The sequence below is a fragment of the Scheffersomyces stipitis genome, chromosome 5, assembly GCF_000209165.1.
Source record: "Scheffersomyces stipitis CBS 6054 chromosome 5, complete sequence".
NCBI classification, from domain to species: domain Eukaryota; kingdom Fungi; phylum Ascomycota; class Pichiomycetes; order Serinales; family Debaryomycetaceae; genus Scheffersomyces; species Scheffersomyces stipitis.
In genome coordinates, this window is record NC_009045.1 from 1,640,688 (window position 1) to 1,658,751 (window position 18,064).

Genomic DNA, 18,064 nt, shown 5'->3' on the forward strand with positions numbered 1-18,064 from the left:
TAGTAGACTCCCTGACCCGATCAAATACCCAACAAAAACGCCAATCGCTGATCACACAAGGGGTATAGTCTATGGCCAGGAAAATATTGTCATCTTATCAATATGATTTTTTTCGATGAGCAAAATCCCAATTTAAGGTTTAGAGATCGTTGGCTGTTCCATGAGCGATCGGCATAATTGGAAATTTGTGCATACTGCAGAATATGAAGGGCGATTAGGTTTGGAAACGCAGTCCCGACTAAGTTCAAGTAGCTGGTTGTGATGTTGACGCTGGAGCTTCCATTGTGACGACAAAAGTGTAAAGCTCGCCCCTCGTACATTAACCCCCTTATTAACAGCCCCTGGATGGTCAAATTTGGCTTCACCATTACCATAGCGGGAACATGTTAGACACATTTGGCGCACGAAAAAAAGGGTGGTTCTGTTGCATGAAACTTCGTCTAAGTCACGTGATCGAGGAAGTGCCAAAAGCTGGATGCAAATCGGGCCAGATTCAGGCGATGAGCTGGGATGACCGATGAATGACATCCGAGAAACAGCGGGGAGCAGCCAAGTGAGCTGCTTAGAATCGGAGGTGAATAAGCTTTTGAATCAAAACAAGGGCAGCGCAAAGAATTAGTGCGTTGGCGGCTCTGTGCCTGAAGATAAATTGTATGAATAAAGTGGGCGGCGACAGGAAGATAAATTCGAGTTTAGATCGAGACTAAAAAACTGTACTTGACGGACAGCAGATAGCGTTTTGGGGAGAGTGTATCGATGGTTTGGGGAATTGGAATAGAGAAAGCGGGATGGGTAAGTCGATTCGTGTGGTCGAGGATGTGGAATCGAATACGAGGTGAGGCTATGAATTAGAGCAGTCAAGTTTTGAAACAATTGCTGATATTGTACAGTGCCATGATTTGATGAATACGAGAATTAGGTCCTTGGGATGATTCTCGAGGAGGAGCGTGAAATCAGATTTGGAAAGCAATGGCCGGATCAGGATTCTTAATTGCACAGGTTTGGGCATCCCTTAATTACGTACATAAATTAAATGCATTGACGAGACAAAGTGTCCAGTACAGCTGTCGTGTAGCTAGCAATAGGGAGACTAGGCATTGAAAAGTGTAGCATATGAGATAGATTCTAGTGTGTGTATTTTTAAAATATCATAGTATAACTGAATATGAAAAAATGCAGATAGACTTTATTATGCTGTTTATCGATATCGGTACATGGGCCATATCAGTTTATTGGCTCTATCAGTAAATGGAGTTATTGTCGTAGCGTGATAGTGGCATGCTGTCATAATAGTGGCACAATGCTCGCCATCATGGCCACAAAGCGCGGGACTAGGTTAGCTATCCTCCAGCAGTACCCCAGTTTCCCTACTTTTGTGGTGCTAGAATTCCTCGAGAACTGCGATGGGCAAAACGGTTATCCTCGACGCGGATCAAGGCATCGATCCGTGTGCGGACGTTATGTGAAGTCCTGGGCTGGCTTTACACGCTGTGTGGGAGTTTGCTGGCTGCAACTTGGCGCCCTGAACTAATGTGCACGGAGAACGAGCCAAATACAACGCAACGTTTATAGCATCAGCAGACCAGGTCCTGTTTAGACCAGGCGAGAATAGCGGTCTAAGAACTAAAAAATAAGTCCTCCGTCTCGACAAGGCTAGACCGTTGTCATTTGTTAGACGATTGCCGCCATATGGTGTACATGGCGGCTTTGGCGGTATAATTAAGGCAGGACGCTAGAGGCTGAGACTTTTGGCACAGTATGGCGGCTAACGGCAGTTGATTCAGTGCGAACTTGAAATATTTTACCCGTTAAGTCAGGAACCTGCCCCAGGAGAAATCAACATAACTCCTTGAAACATTCGGAATCGTCAGTGTCAGAAACGGTTTGTGTCACAGCCTCTTACAGCACCGAGTAGTCTGTAGGGCGTCTTCCAGAAGATTAGATGTCATTATTATGGCCCAAGTCGATTGCTCCCACCTCCATTAGTCTTGCGTCTCGACGAAAAGGTCAATTTCGTAACCTTTCTGATCTTCTAATTATAGACGCCCGTAGCAACTTTTTGTTTTAGTCTCTGCCTTTTGTTTTGATTCTTATTTATCTGCCTCCATGTGAAAATTCGTGGCATTGCTTGATGATTCTTTGCTCATCTCTGCTCGTAAATCTGGATCATTGGATCCAGAGCTCCGATCTGAACTCTTCGAGTTTTAGACGAGCACCTCACAATTCACATTCTCAGACGAGAGCCAAATTTCGACTCTCGCCATTTATGAAGAGGCTGATCCTCTTCGAGCCCTGGCGCTCTGCTGCTGGGCTCGGCCAGTAGTCACTGCCACATGTTTCCGAGGAATTGCCAACACCAGTTCTATACCTTTTGGTACTGGTGTTTCGTGCGTACGCATTGTCTCACAGCCTTAGTCAGACTCGAACTACTATATGCCTCCCTGGACCGTTGAAAATTCTCTGCAGCCTCCATATTTCAGTCTCGAGATGACTTAGTCTGAAAATTCCACCACCAACAGTATATGTATGGAAATTCCATACGCATATGCCATGTACGTTCTATACATCTGGATGAGCCGCTGTCCATACGTCTGTGGTTAGAAGCACAACCTGTTCAGTTTTCTTCTGTTCTGTTCTGTACTCTCTGCTTGTTTCGCGCTGGCTCTAGCTATTCTCGCTACACTCATCAGTTCTCGCTATTCGCTTGTGACACTACAGTAACTAAGTAAAAAATCTCCTCGCTCCATCCTTTAGGATCCACACGTACTTCCTTAAAAAATTTGTTATCTTATCAGTATTGTAGTCATTCTTTATGAATGTGGAGTATTCTGTGTCTGCACTCGTAGGAGTTTTTCGTAATAGACATCTGATTCGCCTAAACTGTGGTGGTACGACGCCAGTGACCACGCCAAGTCCCCTTCTCCTATCCGTCGGTGAACCTGCCAATGTCTAATCTATAATATCTCACACAGTCATACCGATCATATACCAATACCACTATCTTTATAGTATTATACTTACATCTTTTACATATACCCGTACTCTTAACAAAGTCACAAAAACACATTCTGGCTTCAACAGCTCCGAAGTTTTATACAAACTTCTGTCATACAAAACTACACCATAGATACGCTACTCAACATCGTCATTCGATATCATTCCATTTTATATCGTCCAGAATACGCTGTTTAGACCACAAACACTGTCTACGTCATCGATACCATACAATATCTAACAGTGTACCTTCTTTTTCCTTTCAATTCCCACTCGGTCTAATACTCAACTGCTACAGGACCTTCTCGGTAAACCCTGTCTAGATCGAATTCCATTCCTGTGCCTTATCTGGTGACAATTCTCCAGCTTCGATTCTTATCTACTTGCAGAACTATTATAACATTGTAGCCACTGTTCTTCAAGGCTTATCTGTCGGCGCCTAGTTTACTCCCTCTACTTTATATTCCTTCCATTTTATCTACAACTCATCTGCTGGCAGCAACTCACCAGCCTTAATACGTGACACATTCTCGCTGCTGGTAACTACTTTTTCCCCCTCTTCGAATTTCATTTTCGTTTCCACACCATTTTCACCACAGCAATCTCCGGACTTTCTGAATGCTAAAATGGCCATTCAGAGCAGCTCTCTCCAGGGCCCCATCATGACTTCATCGTCCACAGAATCGCAGTCGTTGTTGCCGCGGTTGCTGCTGCTGACTTCCATACCTCTGAAGGCTTCTTCTGAAGTGGAAAGCCTTCGTTCTAGCTCAAGTGCCGACAAGCTATCCACGGCTCTTTCAATTGGAAACACCAATAGTAATAGCAGCAGCAGTATTAATATCAGTATAAGTAATAATGCCGATAAGAATACCAATGGAAAGAGCAATTCTAATACTAGTACCATTATCAAGAAGGACTTCGACGATGATTTTCAAGAAATAGATTCGGGCTCTGGATCTAGTTCTTCAGTCACTTTCCATTCTCCCCATTCCAGCATAAACACTAATATCAGTAATAGCTCTTCCAATGGATCGTCTACTTCCACATCTTCAACATTATTACTTAGTGTACCTCGGTCCAGTTTTGTAAATAATCCAACAGAGTCTGAATGCAATTCTCGCTCTGCTCCCATGAACATGACTCCGTCTATACGGTCTGCACTGCATTCATCTTGTTCCTCTGTGACATCTATAACTTCTAATCAAACTGTAAATGCAGCTCCACCTTCCATACGGTCTTCAAAACGATCGTCTTCGTCTTCAAACGATCTTTTGTATGAACGAGACCGTTTCAGAGCTCGATTACAGACATTTAACAACACGGTAGAGGGAACTGTATCAAGCTGTGATCCTCTTCTAGAAGATGATATCGATCTAGACTCACCGGCCTGTGATGTATGCGATGGAATCGGGTTCAAAACCGCGAAGTTGAACTTCAATCATCTGCCCAGCCTTGGCTACAGGGATTATACCAATTTTGAAGCTGAATCAGTTTCGCCATTGGACGCTTCTTCCAAATTCTACAGTAGATTGCAGGATTATGCCGTAGCACAGAACATAAGTTCAGCCATAATAAAATCTGTATCTATTCCCCATTTGAAGCACATATTCTTGTGGTACTTCAACAAACCTTTACCCAACACAAACGACATGTTCCCATGGTTGCACGGCTTAAACAAGGATAATTTTGCACAGAAGTCATTCTTCTTATACCAGCAGCAGCAGTTGCAGCAGAAGTTGGCAAAAAAGAGCTTGGCCAATATTCCCAATGCTCCGGTGCCAGCACCATCTCAACCTGACAACATATTTCATGATTACAATCTTGAAAAGCCGAAGAACATTCGTTTCTTGATGTGTATTAACTTTGGTGAGGAAGATAGTAACCACGAAGTGGTCTTGCGTAATACGGTGAAGCTCAATGAAATTCTCCAGAGAATAGAAGTATCTCGAATTGAAGTCCGCAATACTATTGGTGATATATTGAAGAAAATAGATATTGATACAAATGCGGAGGTATTAGTGCAAGATTGTATCAAGTTGAATTGTTTGCCGATATTTTTGGATCTTGACCCAGACCGCGGTATTTCGCTCAGAAACTTTCATATACAAGTTTCGAAGTTGTCGACATGTTCCGATTTCTTACTCTACGGGCAAAACGCAGACCATGATTTAGTTGAGAGTATGTCGAGAGTCTTGTGGTTGGCACAGAGATACGAAGCATTTTTGAGACATGACAATGTTACACACTACAATGTATTTGTTCTTGACGATGATATAGGGCAGCTTAGCAGTTCGATCTCATCGCCAGCCTCAATGACAAACTTGTCTAAGCTAGAATCGAAGTACTTATGGGACAAATACCAACAATTCCAACAACTGTTGCAACACCATGGTCCACCAAAGATTGTTACTCAAAAGACAGAGTATCCAGCATTAGTATGGGACAACGACTATCAAATCAAGGAAAAGATTGAAACTACACGCATGTCTTCCGCTACAAAATTGAACAATAATGTTTGGGTGGGAAATTACTGGGACTTCCAGATTATGATGACTTATTTACTAGAGAATGACTCCTCGTTTCTCGAATCTCGTTTCCAAAAGCAGTTCTCGCTGTTGCCCCTCAAGAACCTCTACTGCAATCCCGAGAACTCTATTGTAACCAACACCAATCTATCGAACAACTTGTTAGATTACCTTTCTTTGCCTAGAGCCAATTGGCGATTATTTATTTATTGTCATAACGATGCTACGTTCCCAGATCTATCTAACCTTTCGTCTCTATTGTTCAAGTACACGATTTCTTCGAGGCTCCCAGATGACTTTGAACAACCCGAGTACCATATCTTGGAGTTCCCTCCTTCTGGTGCGATCGGTATTGGCGATTGTAAGAAAGATAACCTCATGTCCATCATCAATACTTGTAAATTGATCTATTTATATTCGTCTTCAAGTTCTACTAATGCTTTGGCATCATTGATTTACTGTTCTGATGGCTACACTGAACTGTCGTTACTCGTACTTTGCTATCTCATGTATGCTGAGAATCTTTCACTAGACAATGCCATGCTTGAGTTGCATTTGAAGTATGGCCGTCCGTTCTATATCTTCAACAGCGATGTCCTAATCTTGAAGAAGCTTGAATCCTTGCTTCGTAAATTCAGCCCAGCCAATCCAGCTAATAACGACATTGCCTGGGCAACATTGGATAGTCTCACCAACTTAGAAATTAATGAGCTATTGCTTGGTTCGTCCCAAATGAAAAACAGCAAGACCTTGAAATTGGGGTATATTGAAAACGATGAAGATTCTTCATCATCTTCTTCTTCTGACGACGATGATGACTTTATTCCGACTCCAGTTGACTGGGTAAAGGAAGTGGAAGGCTCGATTCCTTCCAAGATCTTGCCGTATTTGTACCTTGGCTCTTTGAAACATGCTAATTGTTTGGCCTTGCTCAACAAGCTAGGAATCAAGAAGATCCTCTCTGTAGGCGAGCAGCTTGATTGGTTGAATGGGTACAAGTTTCAGGAACATAATGATATTATTGTTGATGAGATCAACGGTGGGAGTATTGAGATGTACACAATCTCGCCATCTACTCCTCCCCACAAGAACAAGCAGCATAGTGCTTACCATCATACGACTATCGATACGGTGATGAAGGTAAACAACTTGGAAGATGATGGTATTGATGAATTGACGCGAGCCTTACCTACGATTCTACAATTCATAGATGACGAGTACAAAAAATCAAACGGCAAAACCAAGATCTTGATCCATTGCCGAGTTGGAGTTAGTCGTTCTGCCACAGTGGTGATTGCTGAAGTGATGAGGCGGTTGAAAGTAAACTTGCCCAATGCATATTTGTATGTACGAGTGAGACGGTTGAACATCATTATCCAGCCTAACTTGCGGTTCATGTACGAGTTATTCAAATGGGAAGAGCTGCAGAAACTCTTGGCCAAAGAAAAGGGAGATGAAAATGAGAAGACGGAGTACTTGCGAGAAATCGACTGGTTCATCATGTGCCGTGAGATTATGAAGTTGAATATCCCGTACTTGAACAATTGAATGTGTATATTAGCTAGACCAATGATCTATGTGTATAAATAGCTGTGAATAAGCTCATTAAATATTATATTATATTGTATAAGTAACTACTTATTTTGTACAGTATATCAATATTTAGTATCACCATCTGCTTTGTCTCTTATATCTTATATCTAAAAAGTTGTTCTACAGTGGTCTATCTATGGCTTGCTAGTTTGTATGCTATATTCTATTTATGAACTATACTTGGATTCCATTGTATGCCTAATATTTGTCCCTTATTCATGTTCACTTTGTGTTAATCATATATCATATTAATACTTCTATCTGATACTCAAATGTTCATCCGTAGTAAAGATACCTCCTATAATGAACAGTCTTTGCCAAGTCCTCTTTTTCGCACCCAGTCCAAAGGACCCAGCAAAAGACCCGTACCGCAAGACGCACGGAAAAATTTATTGAACACAACAATTCTCACAGTTAACAGCGTTTCTGCGTTGGGCTGTTTCTTCTTTTGACTTCATTGCCCATTAGCATCCAAAGCAACTTTGATCGATCGCCAAAGCATTGCCAATCGTCTCAATATCTAGCTTTATCGTCCTGCTTTTTTGTCCGGGCTTTTTAACATTGAAACCTGTCAATGGCAATATTCGATACTGATTCCTAAGTTCCATAATTGTATTAGTCTTATCTTCGATTAAGTTCCATAAACCTCCACAATCTTGCGTTATCTTTTATATCATTGATAGCCATTCAATATTTGGCATTCTGATCTTAAAGAATCGTACAACAACTCGTATATCTCTTGACATTCTTAACAATCATGACAGAAAAATCGCTTCTTGAAGATCCTTCCATCGTCCAAATATCCACGCCCAACAGTAATAACGACACCAACTCGGGTGCTACATTCCATACAGCTTCAACATCCTCTATTCACAACTTAGAACCAGGCAATGCTTTATCAAAGCTCTTAGACTCGGCTATGGCCAAAGCAGCTAAGGAGTCTACGCCGGACTTGGTTCCAAGATCCAGGTCAGTCAGTCCGATTCCAGCCGTTACATCTAAACCAGGCATCCCTTACGTGTATAGCATTGAGTTCTTGCTCTCTTTGAAGCTGTCACCTGACATTCCTGACTACAAGGACTCGCCGGAGCTACCAGATAAAAGCTTTTGGCGCTCAAAACTGAAACCACCGGCTGCTTCATCCAATTCTGACTTCGCAAACGGTAAGTATCACAAGAAAACAAACTCGTACAATAATAGAAGACACCAGAATGAGACGTGGGAAAGAAAACCAGCCAGTACCGGCTTCTCTAGAAGTGACGAGCTTGACAACTTGTCGTCAGATAAGATCTCCCAGTTACTAGGAGAAAATAACGACGAGCTTGAGCCCGAATGGGACTCAACAGATCTTGTAGCTGGTGAGAATTCTGACTCATTACTCAACTTGGGCCAAACTGTAGAAGATTTTGAAAAATGGAAACACCAGATGAGAATGGAGGAACGTCGTAGAAAGGGTGAAACCATTGACGAAACAGTCGAATTTCAGGCTTCTGAGGCTGAAAAGGCGGGAAATGATGTCGATAATTTCTTTTCATTTGTCAAGAAGCCAAAAAACCCAGAACTTCCCGCTGCTGAATCCAAAGTCATTCATACGACTTCTTCTGTTGCTGACCACAAGAGCTCCAAGTTTTCTTCTTTCTTTGGCGGAGGCACCACAGCAAGCCCGGTTCCACAAAGTTCTTCTTTGCCACAACAATCTGCCGACCAAAACGAGCTCCAACAGCCACAAGAACGGTCACAAGAACGGCCACAGATTCAGCAGCAACGTCTGCAACAGGGACTTCCACGTGATACTTCTAGAGATCAAGCACCTCCTGGCTTTTCAAGGTTTTTCACAGGACAACCTCCAGTAGCTCCAGAACAAGGTGTTCCCAATTTTCCTCCAGCTATCCAACAACAACAAATGCCAATTCCTAGAAACGTGCCACAGGAATACACCCAAAGAGTATCTCAGCAACAGCTCCCTCCACCAGGATTCAATCCTAACTCAAATGAATCATTTTTCATGTCGTTAATGAGCAAAAAAGAGCCAGAACAATCTGGTGGAGGTGGTTTCGCTGATTTGTTGAATAGACAAGTCAACGACAAGTCGCAATCTCAATCAGGACAATCTGGAAACCAGCAACAACAGCAGCAACAACAACGTCAAGAACCAGTACAACAAAGTCCTGAACATTTGTACCAACTTCAGAACCAACCATCCCCAGAACAAATGAAGCAGATGGCTCTTCAGCACCAACAAATTCAACAGCAACAGCAGCAACAATCTAGAAGCCAGCAAGTTCTTCAACAATCTCCTCAGCAGCAGCAACAACAAGCACAACAATTGCCTCCTTGGATGAAACAATTCCAAGGAAGAGGTCCACCACCTCCACACTTGCAATTTCCACCTAACATGAGAGGGGGTCCTCCATTGGGTAACTCTGGCCCTGGTACTCCCAGTGGAGGCCCGCCACCACCAGGAATGTTTCCTCCAGGATTTGCACATCCACATGGTATGCCTCCGCCTTTCAACAATGGCAACCCCAATGGACCTCCTGGCTTTATCCCTCCTCCATATATGGGCTTCCCACCAGGTATGCCACCTCATTTACAACAACATCAACAGCAGCAGCAGCATCAACAGCAGCAGCAGCAGCAACAACAACAACAGCAACAGCAACATCAACAGTCAAATCAGCAGCAAAATCAGCAGCAACAACCAAGTCAACAGCAACTCAACCGTCGTTAATTTGCACTTCGCATAGTTGATGCCAATTATGATTAGCAATGTGTTTGGCTTCAGTTTTGTTGCTACACTACAGTTGAATTACAGTTGAATGAATTAGCATCATAACTTAGAATTAGCTATTAGCTCTGTATACTACGGTCGATGCCTCCAGGCATGCTCTCTTGCAAGTGTATATTTCCATATCGACAATGGCGTAGATAGATTAATTTTAATGAAATGAACTGGATGAGATTATTTTAAGAATATTACAAAGATTTGGCGATCTGTAGGCACAAGTCAAGTAGTTGAATATGTTCGTCTGTACCATTATTCAAACGTTTATCGATCAAGAATAGGGTCTTGGCGATCTTGTTCTTCGTAGCCGAGTCTAGGCTATCATCCAAGATGAACTTATCATGCAACTGGTCAAGCACCTGTTGAGCACTAAATCCCTGTGATATGATATCATTTACTTGGGTGATGATACTCTTCAGATTCTTAGATTTGATTGTGGAAACCACTTCTAAAATGACATTTTCTGGTATGACCCCAGCGATCTCTTGGATCGACTCAACAGTTATAGCTTCTCCTGGAATCTCATCCAACATTTGGATATCTCCATCTTCTTCTGTAGGAGCTGCTAATGACTTGTGCAACTTAGTAGCAGATTGCAAGAATGTGATGGCTTTTCTCAAATCTCCGCCAGATATACGCAAAACCTCTTGAAGTACCAACTGGTTACTGTCTAGACTGATATGCTCTTGTTCAGCGATATACTTCAATCTGTTCAAGGCATTCTCGTTGTTCAACAATCTAAATCTGAACTTGGAACAACGCGATGCAAGCGGATCAATGATTCTTGTGACATAATTACAGATCAAACAGAACCGTGTAATGTTCGAGTAGTTCTCTATTGTTCTTCTAAGGGCTGCCTGAGCATCGTTGGTCATAGAATCGGCCTCATCAAGAATAATGATTTTATATGGTGGGCAGGGATATTTCTCTAAATCTTCTTTGCTGGGATTAGACACAGTCAAACGGGCGAAATTCTTGATTTTTTGTCTAACTATCGAGATTCCTCTTTCGTCTGAAGCATTAAGTTCCAACACTCTACTTTTGTAGAGATTTGGTCCGTATAGTTGCTTGCTTAAGGCTAGAATTGTAGAAGTCTTGCCGGTTCCAGGTGGCCCATAGAAGAGCATATGAGGCAAATTGGCAGATTCCATCGTCTTCTTGAGAACTTTCACTGCATGGTCCTGTGAAGCGACATCGTCCAAGTTCCGTGGTCTGTATTTTTCAACCCACGGCGTATGTTCGAGCCTTTCTTGCTCGTATTGGTCGAGCTTCTGCGACTTTTGCATAAGAATTGAAGTCATATTTCGCGGTTCAAATGTTTACAGTCACTTTCAATAGCAGCAAAAACGATTCATATATATATTATATACTTGGAACGTTTAAGTCGCGTGAATTGGAAGTTTGTTGGGCTTTTAGCTGAAATAAACCTATTCAAATAATCATTATTGGGTTCTTGCAAATCATTTTGGATCTTGAATCTGGTTTTCGAAATGTACGCGACAGTCATGTGAGCTATATCATGTGCACAAAGACTATAACCTTGTATAGACTTTTTTATTCTATCTACCTACATCAATCTACTAGTCCATTTCAATGGCATTACGGTTCTACCCTATTTGTCTATGGTTTATATTAATTAACAACTTCTAATTACTGAACCCCGATCACACTTAACTCTAACGTCCACACTCTTCTGATGTGAATCTTCACATTCAACAGTTTGGTGTCTGGAGCGAACAAGTCAGGAACCTCCAAACTGACCTCTGCTGATTCATTGGACCACCAGCACTTTCTGGCCGGTTTCCTCCAGAATAAGAGCAACTTCGTCTGGTTGTTATCAACAGGCTTTCTTGACTTGGACAACGACCTAGAGGCTGCTCTGGTAGCGCTGTTGGCTAAGGATGCAATTCTCGACCTTGACCTAGATCTGGCTGAAGCATTCGATGTTACTGGTGACAAAGTGTTGGTGTTAGTGGGCAACAAAGATGGTGATTCTGGTGGTGTGGGTGGATGGGTCTTGAGACGAACCAACAGCAAAGACAGAATTACACACTTGGATGGCTCTAGAGATCTGCTTCCCCATAATCCACGGGAATCAAAGCCTGAGGAACATAGCATATCAAACAAATGCTGTTCGGCAGGTCCAAGTTTTTGGTCCTTCTCAGGCACTTCGTGCACATCATAGCCTAATCCCGAGAAAATATATTTGTTCTGGATGAGTTTGGTGGATACTTCCAATTTGAGATGTTTCATCTGTTCTGCGTTCAAACCAGCAATCGGAGGTATCACATAGTAATCCAAGTCTTCACGTAACACTATAATAGCTGGCTTACTCTGCAATACATTCTCTTGGTGTCTTGTGGCATGGAAACTTGTTTGCGGTGATACTGCTGGCATCTCAAGCAAATCCCTTTGAGCATCGCTGAATTGGTCGATAATGTATTGGAAACAAGACGGTTCAAAGTTGACGTAGACAATGTCGTCTTCAGTCAAATTTGTGATTACCTGGCCATTGACGTCCAAGAACACTCCGTTTGGGAAAAGGCACAACAAGATGCTTTCGGGCAAACTCATCAATTCGTCTCTTGTTATGGTAAACTCAGTTCCACGGATATTCAAGTGGATCTTGGAGTTATAATCGATAGAGTTGTTGGAATCGTCGTAGCCAACAGCTGCACTGCTGTACGAATCCGGTGTTACTTGAGTAATTATGTTTTCTGTCATAATGCAGTAGTGGTTATTGTTCAGGTTTCCAGCACCTGAATATGGATGTTACGATGTTAAGAATAACAATGATGAAAACAAAAAATGACGTTAACAGGAACGAAATTCTCACAATTACCAGTACTCTTGGTGTTAATAACTGAGATCTGATGATTCGTTTCGTGGTGGACTTTGGTGTTTGCTGTGCACAGACACTATCCCTATTATTTGTATAGATTTCTCGCGTTATTATCTAGATAAGAAATCGACAACAGCGTCAAGTGGCAAAAATCGCTTTTTTCCGACGCTTTCTTCACTCACTTCTATTTTAAGTAAGTGTTGAGCAATATATCAAGCTTTCTCACTTTTCTACTGGTTGAATGCTGGTATTGGACTCTGTTAAAGAGTGTGTTAACTATGGCGAGGGCTACCGTAGAAAACTTGAAATTAGCGGCAATCGGAGTACTTTTTTTACTCTGAAAACGGCAGTGTAGTGCTAGCAACACTAAGACAATGTGTAGCCAAGAAACGCTATGGTTATAAGGCTGAAAATGGTGGAGTTGTTAGACGCTCTGTAGAAATAACAAATTATTAATTTTGACATTTAGGAGAATATCAGATTTGCGATTTTTCCCTTTCTTGACTCAACGCGACATTTGAGACAGACAATGCTGAAGAGCGACATCGGCACGGCACAGACGGCTGGCTGTCGCGACATTCATTCTTCGGATTGGTAAAGCGCATTTCCGGAATATGTAACTAAAATACTTAAATTAAAATCGATTACATAATTGTAGTGCAATAGTTTTTATAGATGTTCTAACGAACTGCAAATTAAATTAAAAGGACCAACTATATATTCTTTGGGTAGAGCCAATCGACCTTTTATGTATGAAGTTTTACCTTTTTACAATCTTTGCAATTTTGAATTCAAACGTTAAGAAGCAAATATCTCATCACAGATCATTCTGAATCATTTAGTCACTTCTTCATCATTCCCACAGATCCTGAGTTACGGCTCGGAAAAGTATTTTGACAATACAGTAATCGTATCATTTCTTTGTTTCTGAGACCATTCATACAGAAGCTTAGCATGGGTTGCTCAAATTGCCAACCTGAAATAAAAACACTGTTGCATTCTAAAGACTCTAATGACTTTGAGGACGATGTATGGGGCGATGATGACGTGTATGTCGATGCCAATGCAGATGTAAAAAGGGCCCATCAGAAACAGGGATACCTTGATGGTCTTGCCAGTGCTCAGGAATCGTCTCTCCAATCTGGATTTGATAAAGCATTTTCTGACGGTGCAAGAATGGGAGCAGCAGTAGGTAAGATCTTGGGTGAACTCCGCGCTTTAGGCGAAAGCGAACTGTTTTACCAAGCTACTAAGGAGTTGAACATTGCCAAGATCATGGACAAGAAGTACTTCGATAGTGAATTGAAAATTCAGAAGAACCATGAAGTAATATATAAATGGCAGAAGATTGTAGCACAACATCTTGAAGACGCAACAAAGGCATAGACGAAGTAATAGACATGAAGGTTGTGTGGCATGCTGTCTATACTTTCTCTACACAACCTCTTCTTCCACCTATATCCTGTAATGACTACATGTATATTTATGATTAATAGTATTATTAAAATGCAAGTGTAGAGTAGAGTAGTAGAATAATCGTTCTCGTTATCTATTAAGTGGCATGTCATTGACAATCTCGTTACTCAAGTTTTCCAGTAAGCTAAACATCTCCTCCTGAAACTTTAATCTAGCTTTGGACCAGTCAATCCACAACTCACCAATCAAATATTGTGTTTCCTGGAACATGAGGAACTCTTCGAAACAGCAGTTTTTGATTAACCAGTCCCTATTGAGCTGCTGGAAGATCTCCTGCTTGTCATTGATAATGATTTGACGCAACTTGGCTAAGTCGGCACCCTTGACGTCAGCGTCTTCGGTGCTGAGCTTGTTATATCTTATTTCATTTTCTTTGATTCTCTTTTCCAATTGGTCAATATTGTTGATCGATTGTTTCTTGGTTCTTTCAAACAACTCTTGGAGGGAGTATAAGTAGTCAAGGAAGTTCTTGAACTTTTCCAAAATAATGGTGTTGACAGTGTAGCTGTCGTCGATCAAAGTTTGACTCGACTTATTGAAGAACTCCCCGATGTACCCGAGCGAATCATTCAATAAATTGATATCGTCCTTGTGTGAATTTTCGCTAAGTAATGTTTCATTTTCATTTGGATACAACTTGGTGTTTAACGTTTTGAAGCCATTGATCATTTCAACAAATTTACCATTGTCGTAGCTGATCTGCTGTTGTCTCTTTTCGTATCTTTCCACCAACATCACCGTCTTTGTCCATATCTCAATAAGCTTCGTTATGGACTGCTCCGCTTCCTTCCAGTTCTTGAGGAAATCTTCCCCAACCTTGGGCCATATCAAATTAATAAAGTTGGTCAGAATTTTCTCACCCTTAAACTCTATCGAATAGTCGATCTTTGCCTGCTTCCTCCACGTGGAAATGTCTGTGGGCACTGTTAGAAAAGTCACCACAACAGGTTCAGCCCTCAACACAGGATGCTTTATGAGTTGATTGAGAAATCTATTTAAGCCTCGACGACGTCTTTGGAGAAATTGGGAATCTGGTGATGAACCTACTATAAGTCTCATTAGTATATGTTAAAAAGTTAAAAATCGAAAATCAACGGTACGTACCAGAAAATTTCTTAGGGGGTAAACCGGGAATTACTCTGAAAGGATACTTTTGAAGTAAGAATTCCAAGAGCCTGAAAAAGGTTAGTAAGTGTACAAGATAATGGGAACAGAAAGTGGTAAACTCTAAAATAACTTACCATACAAAGTCAGAGTATCTTCTTATGACCTTCTTGGTGCCTGCTGGACCATTCATGCCCAAATTCAAGTCGTGGGTAATGATGTAGTTTATGTGCTTGAACAAGAGACCTTCTTTCTCGGGAACTTCTTTGATTTTGATTTGATCGTTGGCGTTAACAAGTGGTTTGAATTGATCCCTAATTTCGGCTACATGCTTGCTTATTTCGGAAATAGTTGCGTCCTGATGCTGGCTGGTATTTGAGATATTTCTGTCATTCTCATCTATGAGTCCTACAGACGAATGGTCAGTAAGAAGTGGATCCGTGAGCTTCGGCAGAGGATTATCGAGATCATCTTCTTGTAATGAGGACTGTGCGAAGCGGGCATTGAGCGGATCGATGAACTCTTGAGTTTTGTCCTGGTCCAAGACGGCCGAGACGAAGTTGCGCGGTAATTCTGGTAAGTTCTTCAATCGAAACTGGAGGGTGATGTAATCTCCGTTACCGGGAACATCGATTTCCAATGCAATAAGCCCCAACACTTGATACAAGTTGTTGGTGATAGTGAGCGGAAGTAAGTTGTGATCGTAGATGATGTCCAATATTTTCAACTTCTGGTAGTTGGACACGAGATCAAGACGGGCTAGTGGGGTAAAGATGAGCGATTCTAACTCGTTGACAGTGTTGAGCCTGTCTGCCACTGCGGCATGAATCTTCATGTACAGCTCGGGCACGTTCAGGACATTGATGGAATTCTCTTCTTCGTCAGTGTTGAGATTGGTCTCGGCTGTATGGTTCAATAGCTGAGAGCTAGTCATGTAGGTTGAGCCCATTCCATAGACGGGAAGGGGAGACGAAATGGGATGGGAAGTAGAGCTACTGGGCTGCTGAGTTTGATCCGAGGCCCAGCCGTTTTCCCAGGGGTCGCCAGACGACTGGAATATGCTGGAATTGTTCATGTAGAATGATTTTGGGGTTGCAAAATGAAGCTGACCAAGATGGGAAAAACAAACAGTTAGTTTATAAATGATTGTCATTTAGTGGCTATCGGTTGATATTTGTTCGCTCCTGCATGTTAAAAGGGCTGTATTTTGGTTGGGGCTACGAAAATTGAGATTATGCGACTCTACAGAATAGAGAGACTAAGAAGGCAGTTTTATAGCAGGGAGAGTCATAATAATGATCCTTCCATATGTGCTTTATACGTTTAAACGCTTCCAGCTAAAGAACATGGATTAATGGGCAAATTGGATTTTATGGATGTATTTTTCTGGGAAAAAAAATCTAAGAGTAGCTTGTTGACATTCTAATATTATTGTAATTGGTTTCGTAGGTTTATGGGACTTTGATAAATTACTGTAGCGAGTACTTAAATTAGAAGAAAGAAGCAGGGCCACCCAGGATAAGATAAGAGAGAATAACAGAGTATATCATGTCTTTGTCCCTGACTTGGGGTAATAGTTTAGCCTTGAATCGGAATGTTGAAAAAATCGAAGCTGTGCAAACCGTTCAGCGCTTGCCATTAGTAAGGCTTTGTAATAAACTCTGTATCTGTAAGGTTGTTGTCCAACCAAGCATTTCCATTTGGTGCTGTAATATATATCCATTGGAATGTGCTTTGCCAACAACAAATTATGTTCTAGGTTTGCTCATTCACTTTGTTATAAACTGTGAAACGCAAATCATAGAATACTACCAGCTTTGAAACGCAAATCTGCGAAGACTAATCTGCTCATACCCAAATGCCAATCGAGCCGACCAGAGACCCTAGAACACATTCTAGGGTCGACTCGCTATCTTCGTTTATTATTTTTTGCAACGGCCAAACCGGCGTAAACCCTTTTCAGAATCGAGTTCCATTCCTTTTGGGGATGGTCCTTACATGTTATAGACACCAAATGACATGGACCTACAGACTAGCGCCGATACAGTTTGATGGGCGAATAATATGTTATTTTTATCCTTCTCCAGGCTTCATCAGTCATATAAAGTAAGTTGCTGTAGTACTGCTCATCCCTGCGTTTCTCTGTTTCACTACTTCTTTTTGGATATACAATCCGTATACATCGTTGCCTTCTAGCTTATAAGCTCTCTCAAGAAAAAGAAGTGTGGAGTATGTTCACATAATGTATACCAATTGTAATAAACTCCTCTAGAACATTCCGCTTTTTCCGCTTTAGTGAACTCAAAATAGCAACATTCTACTACAAATTCCCCATCCGGCTTTACGATTAGCATTCCTTGGAGTAGTCCAGTCAGCTTTGTTGTCTACAAGGGTTCAGGGATTGTAATAAATATTAGGATGGGCAACTTTAGATTTCTGCATCATGTACAACATCGCTAAGTTGATATACTTCTTTATACATCATTGTAAAAATCCAGAGTTGCAACCTTCGATGCCGGCTTTTATGAAATTTAACAATTTCACGCTGATGTAGGGTGCTTCTTTAGTAGCAAGTTGCAAAAAAGAGCTCATTTCTTCAGTGTACAGTTCATGTAGTATTCTGTTCTGTTCTACGATTTTCCGGTGATTTTCCGAATGAAATTGTCCCCAGATTGCGTGGAATCCCTGACGTATTATGTATGTATTCTAAAATATTTTCCAATCGAATTTCTTGTATAAGTTGCT

General features: G+C 41.5%; 5 protein-coding genes across 5 annotated transcripts; 2 read left to right on the plus strand and 3 right to left on the minus strand. All coding sequences in view use genetic code 12, as the record gives it.

Annotated features, from left to right (window-relative positions):
- Nucleotides 1-4,214: 4,214 nt before the first annotated feature.
- Nucleotides 4,215-7,067, plus strand: PPS1 (Protein Phosphatase S phase; the record flags this gene model as incomplete). The annotated part of the gene is made up of 2 exons (XM_001384975.1): nt 4,215-4,769; nt 4,824-7,067. Coding segments are annotated over 2 exons (2,799 nt in total), but the record flags the coding sequence as incomplete, so codon positions are not given.
- Nucleotides 7,068-9,301: 2,234 nt separating this feature from the next.
- On the minus strand, nt 9,302-11,313 carry RCF2 (Replication factor C, subunit RFC4). The gene has a single exon (XM_001385281.1). It carries the CDS (start codon nt 11,196-11,198, stop codon nt 10,089-10,091), a length of 1,110 nt encoding a protein of 369 aa, XP_001385318.2. The 5' UTR covers nt 11,199-11,313; the 3' UTR covers nt 9,302-10,088.
- Nucleotides 11,314-11,547: 234 nt separating this feature from the next.
- On the minus strand, nt 11,548-12,621 carry PICST_32495 (predicted protein; the record flags this gene model as incomplete). Its single annotated transcript, XM_001385282.1, has 1 exon — nt 11,548-12,621. One exon carries the CDS (start codon nt 12,619-12,621, stop codon nt 11,548-11,550), a length of 1,074 nt encoding a protein of 357 aa, XP_001385319.2.
- Nucleotides 12,622-13,693: 1,072 nt separating this feature from the next.
- PICST_32496 (predicted protein) lies at nt 13,694-14,125 on the plus strand (the record flags this gene model as incomplete). The annotated part of the gene is made up of 1 exon (XM_001384976.1): nt 13,694-14,125. One exon carries the CDS (start codon nt 13,694-13,696, stop codon nt 14,123-14,125), a length of 432 nt encoding a protein of 143 aa, XP_001385013.2.
- Nucleotides 14,126-14,284: 159 nt separating this feature from the next.
- On the minus strand, nt 14,285-15,031 carry PICST_60431 (predicted protein; the record flags this gene model as incomplete). Its single annotated transcript, XM_001385283.1, has 1 exon — nt 14,285-15,031. A coding segment is annotated over one exon (747 nt), but the record flags the coding sequence as incomplete, so codon positions are not given.
- Nucleotides 15,032-18,064: the final 3,033 nt, after the last annotated feature.